Source organism: Dioscorea cayenensis, chromosome 5 (genome assembly GCF_009730915.1).
Source record: "Dioscorea cayenensis subsp. rotundata cultivar TDr96_F1 chromosome 5, TDr96_F1_v2_PseudoChromosome.rev07_lg8_w22 25.fasta, whole genome shotgun sequence".
Classification (NCBI taxonomy): domain Eukaryota; kingdom Viridiplantae; phylum Streptophyta; class Magnoliopsida; order Dioscoreales; family Dioscoreaceae; genus Dioscorea; species Dioscorea cayenensis.
In genome coordinates, this window is record NC_052475.1 from 21,317,969 (window position 1) to 21,324,016 (window position 6,048).

General features: G+C 34.9%; 1 protein-coding gene across 1 annotated transcript; it reads left to right on the top strand.

Moving 5' to 3' along the window:
- The first annotated feature begins 896 nt into the window (after window positions 1-896).
- Window positions 897-4,387, top strand: LOC120261841 (profilin-like). The gene is made up of 3 exons (XM_039269846.1): window positions 897-1,140; window positions 1,890-2,027; window positions 3,864-4,387. Exons 1-3 carry the CDS (start codon window positions 1,015-1,017, stop codon window positions 4,056-4,058), a joined length of 459 nt encoding a protein of 152 aa, XP_039125780.1. The 5' UTR covers window positions 897-1,014; the 3' UTR covers window positions 4,059-4,387.
- Window positions 4,388-6,048: the final 1,661 nt, after the last annotated feature.

The window sequence follows — 6,048 nt, forward strand, 5'->3', positions numbered from 1 at the left end:
TACTTGATATATTTCAAACGTAATATAAAAAAAGAAATGATATATAATGATTCATATGGTGCACATCAACGATATGATAATATATATATATATATAATGTTTATATCCTTTATTACTCGTATCCTATTTTGTCGACCAAATGAACCCATATATATGACAATGAATCATTTGCATATATTAGTAGATTTTATTACTATACTTATAAATAATAACACAGTGAAAAATGAGATGCATAGTATTTTACACTAAAATGTTCAATCAATTTGTGTACAATATTTGAAAAATCTGAACTGTCCAACCTTATTCCTATTCTATTACACCTATAACAATCAATTTAAAAATAAAATTTAAACTAATAAATCCAGTTAACTCTTAATTATATCTTAGTATAGCATCTTGATTGCCACTATATATACTCAATACTTTAGGAACGTCCGCAGTTGATATTTTCTCGATATATATACATATATATTCCAATGTGGACAACCCAAGTCTGGATGTACATAAGTGGGGATAAAATAAGTTTTTATATATGTTAAATACAAAATTAGAATAATAATTACATCTTTCATATATATAAAAAAAAATATTAAAATAAATCAATGAATGTTTGGTTTATTAACGTTTGTCCAGCTTAAGAAAGTGGAGAGTACGTATGTTGTGGAACTCAGCTCATCTTCATACACGTATTTTTGTCTATATTTATTAAAATAAATAATTAAATAATTAAATAATTACATTAAATAAAATTAAATATAATGGACGTGAAGCCATAAATAAAACAAAAAAATAATTAATAGTTCAGGTCCGCAAGTGGGAAGATTGGAATATTCGCCACCGCCCTCTCTATTTCTCTCTCATCCTTCCAGATCTTTCATTCTCTTTTCTCTCTCTCTCTCTCTCTATATATATATATAAAGGCCTTTCGATCTCTTCAAACCCTTGACTCTCTCGATCGAAGGCTTGGAAATCTTGCAAAGCCAATAGCGTAGATCGCAAGCTTCGTCGAAGAAGATGTCGTGGCAGACCTACGTCGATGAGCATCTCATGTGCGAGATCGATAACCAGCGTCTCACCGCCGCTGCCATCCTCGGCAATCAAGACGGCAGTGTTTGGGCGCAGAGTGAATCCTTCCCCGCGGTATTCATTTCATTTCTCATCGCTTGATCTTTAGATTCAGTGGATCCATCTTGTTTTTTTGTTATTTTTTTTTAAATTTTGTGGAATTGATCGCTGATACTTTTTCCAATGGTATGTTTTGTTCCAGATCTTGTGATTGTGTTGTTTATTTTACTTAATTTTTTGGAATTTTGATGATCGCTTGTTGATGTTTGGGAGATTCTTCAGAAGCGAGAGTTAGAGTAGAAATGCACACGTTTTGGTAGGAATTTCTTGCTGTGAAAGTAGAAAGCATGATATTCTTTGTGTTTGTTGCTGTTTGTGCATTTGCTGTATGGGCAACTGTGAGAGTTAGATTAGAAATGTGTTTGTTTTGGTGTGAATTTCTTGCTGGCAAAGTCAAAAGCATAATATTCTTCATGCTTGTTGTTGCCATTGTCTTTATTCTGTTTGAGTTGTGTTTGGTTTGAGGAAAAGAAATCTAGAATCGATGGGTTTTACAAGTTTCTGAGGGATTGGGAGAATGACGCTTATTTTTATGTGAGGTCCTGTTTCAAAGCTTCAGTGTCTTCCAAGTTTTTATTGTTCTAATTCCTCTGTTCTCATGTCATGTGAATTATATCCCTCACACGTAGAACTTCAGAGAAGAGCTAAACTGTTGATTAGGACTTGAGAGTTCTAGTATGACATGCAACTAGTTTTTGGGGATCAGTATTCTTGTAGACTTTAACTTTTGTTTATTATGATAATTTGTTGTCTTTCTGCTGTAGGTTAAGCCTGAAGAGATAACTGGCATTGTGAATGATTTTAATGAGCCTGGGTATCTTGCTCCAACTGGCTTATTCCTTGGTGGTACAAAGTACATGGTGATCCAAGGCGAGGCTGGGGCTGTTATTCGTGGCAAGAAGGTGAGGACTACATTTGATTTCCACTAGCTTTGGGTTTTCTCTTATATTCTACTATGTATTACTTGTGTATTGTATATATTATATGGAGTAGTGGTTTGGGAACAAACGCAGTTTGTTCACAAATTTTATTCTTGGGTTTTTTAGTATTACAGTGGTATGACACCCGTAAGACATAGCCTAGCATAATATTATTGTTACCGTAATATTTGAAATGATTCACATTGATTAATTTATTATTCCTTTATCTTTATTTTATTCTATGTATATGATAAAGAATAAGAGAGTGTCACAACAGTTAATGTGTTCTGATATAGTGGCATGTAGTCAATCAATCCATGACAAAGTAGAAACTAAAAGATGCCTCTCAGTAATTCAAATCAGAGATAAACATGCAGTGCCCTTTTCTGCACTCAACAAAGGGAAGGCATTTTGCTATAAGTTGCTGTAAGCCAGAGGTTGGCATGGAAATTTTCTGTGGTGGATGCCATCATGACCTTAGTTTTTGATGGTTTTACAAGGCAATTGAAAGGCTAATAGCAGACTGTTGAAACCGCATTAGGAAGCCAAAGTGGTGGTTTATCTTGAATTGTGTGTTTATGCATGTAGTTATCTTTCACTTATACTGATACGAAAGCATCAAAAAGGAATTTCAATTGCAATCAACAGGATCCATCAAATCTAACATTTGATGTTTGATATGCTAAACTTCAAATTACCCACTAGACATATTTAGGATGAAGGTGGTGATCTCTGTACTTTGATATTATATCTGTCACAACTTCCGGTAAAGAAAATGACTTGTAGGTGTTTCAACATAAATAAGAATCATTTGATCCTTCTTCAGTTCAATGAATACTCTATTACTCTTATACTAAAGCTATTTAAAAGAAATCTTGAAGACTTTTGGATATTAGTGAGACTACTTGGAGCTCAGCAACTTCTGTCAATTGTCTGCTAGTGCATACTATCCTTGGTTAAAATAGAATGATATGCTTGGTTAATCTAGTTAGCAAGGTCTCCACAAATTTTGTCTTGAAAGATCATATTCATAAGATAGTGATGAATGCCCAAGGAAGGTGTGTATATGCTAAGGCCTAGACTGAAGTTACAAGTTAGATTCAGAACTTAATGGTTAAGGAATTATTATTGTTATTATTATTATCTCCCAATAGAGAAAGGTAGTAAATGCTTTTTTTGACTTGTCAAGTTACTATTTTGAAATACTTCCAACATTTTGAAGAAACATTCAATTTTATGTGCCAAACCATGGGCAGCTGCCTGCCCTGTCATGGTGCTTTTACTCCTTTTACTCCTTGCCTTTTGTATCGCTGTTTGCAGTAGCTTTTCCTCTTGGATTCTTAATCCCGGAAAATTCTGCTTCTAGATTTTTTATTTTCTTAAATTGGGTTAGAAAGTTAAACAAGTCGCTGATCTTATGCAGCACTAACATTTACGTGAATACTTGTTATGACTTTAAGTCATCTGTTTTTGCTCTTTACGTTTTTTTCCAATGTTCATGTTGCATCTTGCTGATATAATAATGACGTGCTGCCAAGCATGCAAAAATTTTTTCATGGTCAAAATTGATAAAGAATTTCCTCTTTTGTTGACAAAGTAACTTTTTCCTTTCTACCTTACCTGGTTTCAATTAACAGCCGTCTTTCATTTCAGTGTATTAACTGTCATGATAGTCTTATGCACCTAATCAATTAAACTGTGGTAAACTGCACGCATGATTTTTCTAGTATCCTGTTTTCACTCTTATTATTTCCTTCTTTGGCAAACCTGTCATTACTGTATTCCCTCACCTCCAGTTTCTCAATTTTGGTCTTACAGGGATCCGGGGGTGTCACTGTGAAGAAAACCAGTATGGCCTTGATCATTGGCATTTACGATGAGCCAATGACAGCTGGGCAGTGCAACATGGTTGTTGAAAGGCTCGGTGATTATCTTATTGAGCAGGGCTGTTTAGAATCGGTATTGCGCTATTTTATGATTTCTTTTCCATCCTTTGAAGGTCAGGGTTTGTAATATGACATATGCTGTGCTTACAATGCTGCAACAATAATCAACTTGAAATATGTGGGTTATTTGTTGGTCATTTGGTAACTTATATATTGGGATGGTGAGTTTTCCACCTTTTGGCAAGGGGGATTAGTCTCAAGCTGTGTGGTGAGTACTTGTGTGTGTGTGTGTGAGTGTGAGAGAGAGAGAGAGAGAGAGTTTGAAGTTAAAAATTTGTGCAGGGTGGTCTTGCTTTCTATTTGCATGCTGTTTCATTGGTGATCTCTTGCCATATTTGTGATAAAAAGTATGTCTTCTTTTGTTTTTTAATGAAAATGATTGAACAGATGATTTTATGTAGTTTTTGCCATTGTGGTAATAGTTGAGCGGTCAAAGCACTTGACTCTATGTGACTCTTATGTTGGAGATTTAAAGGTTTGATTATTTTTCATTGTATGGTTGTAGGTAGTGTAATTGCAGGTTGTTTATTTAAGGGGTTTTAAGAAGAATTTGAGCTTATCTTGTTTGGTTAATTATGGCCCATCACCATTTGCAAATATCATATTAAAATATAATTTGGTATTTATTTATTTGTATTTCATTATGCCAATGAATGTGGATATACTCTGTTGGATTTGGCCTATCTATTATTTTTAATTTATACTTGTGAATCTAATGAAAAAGAATTCGAAAAGTCCTTTTTGATGGATTTCATTATTTTTTTATTATTTTTATTTTATTTTTTGTGTACTAAAATACTTCTTTGTGTGCAAAATTGGTAACTGGTGGTAATTTAATGACCACGAAATCAAATTTAGGAAAACATCCATTCTCATTGCCATAAACAAAATTTAACGACGGTTTTTTAAAGGTAAACAATATTATATGCCGAATATTGAGAAATTATAAGCTCGGAGACAGTTGTTGAAAAAAAAAAGAAAAAAAAAAGGACAAGAAGTAGAAGAAAAAGAAATTATTAGCTCTGAGATAGTTGTCTACCAATAACTAGATGAAGGCGTGATCATTTGAACAAATTGTTGCGGCTAATATTATTGTTATTCATTGACCAAATGGTTGCCCAGTATTATGCAATTATTTGAATAAATTGTTGATCAACAGATGTAATTGTTTGGGCAAAATGTTTTTCTTTTTATATTGTACAATTTATTTGGACAGGAAGTGGATCAAAAAGCAAGAAGCTAGAAAACAAAGGAAAAAATCAAAAATAAAGATGATTAAGAGAACACATCTCGTCCAGCCAAAAAGGCCTCTCCATCCCCTGGTGGAAAAAGAGAGCTGAGGGCAGATTCTGCCATGGTTTGCTAACGCATCAGCAATGAGGTTGTCATCCCTAGGAATAGTTTGGAAAGAGGAATCTGGGAAGTGCTTCAGGAGTCTAAGCATGTCATGGTAATCCTCCACGAATCGCCAAGCAGTGCAAGGTGAGAAATTCTTGAGCATTTGAGTAACTCCAGGGCAGTCGCAGTAAATCCTATCCGGGCACTAATCAAACGAAGTGCAGGTATATAGGGCCAAAATGATAGCAACAATCTTAGCTTGAATTGGTGAGTCGGTTGTGGTGCTAGCGCAACCTGCAATGAGAATTTTCCCCGGATTAGCAATAACTAAAAAACCCAGACCAGCAACCAGCGAGGACTCAAGCCAAGAAGCATCCGAATAGATAGAGATTGTATTGTGAGGAGAATCAAGATAGGAAGACTCCCTGAAGGTGGTGACTGCGGACTTGAAGTAGTCAGAGCAGATGGACCAAGCTCGAAGCCGGATGCTATGAAGTTTGGGTTTCCAGTTTTTGAAAATAAAGTTACATCGTTCCTTCCAAATAAGCCAAGCCATGGTTGCAATTAATGCTTTCGTTTTGGAGTTACCGGCCCAGCAATTTGGCCTAGCAGTGATCTAGGAGCCATAATGAAAGGTTGTTAGAGAAGTCAAGGTTCACCCCCAGGCAAATTAAAAGATCCTTCCAGAGATGAACAACCTTGACACACTTCCAAATTAG

Coding starts and splice junctions, on each gene's coding strand:
- LOC120261841 (XM_039269846.1), top strand. CDS start 1,015: ATGTCGTGGCAGACCTACGTCGATGAGCATCTCATGTGCGAGATCGAT. Junction 1,141..1,889: donor AGAGTGAATCCTTCCCCGCG/GTATTCATTTCA, acceptor TTTCTGCTGTAG/GTTAAGCCTGAAGAGATAAC. Junction 2,028..3,863: donor CTGTTATTCGTGGCAAGAAG/GTGAGGACTACA, acceptor TTGGTCTTACAG/GGATCCGGGGGTGTCACTGT.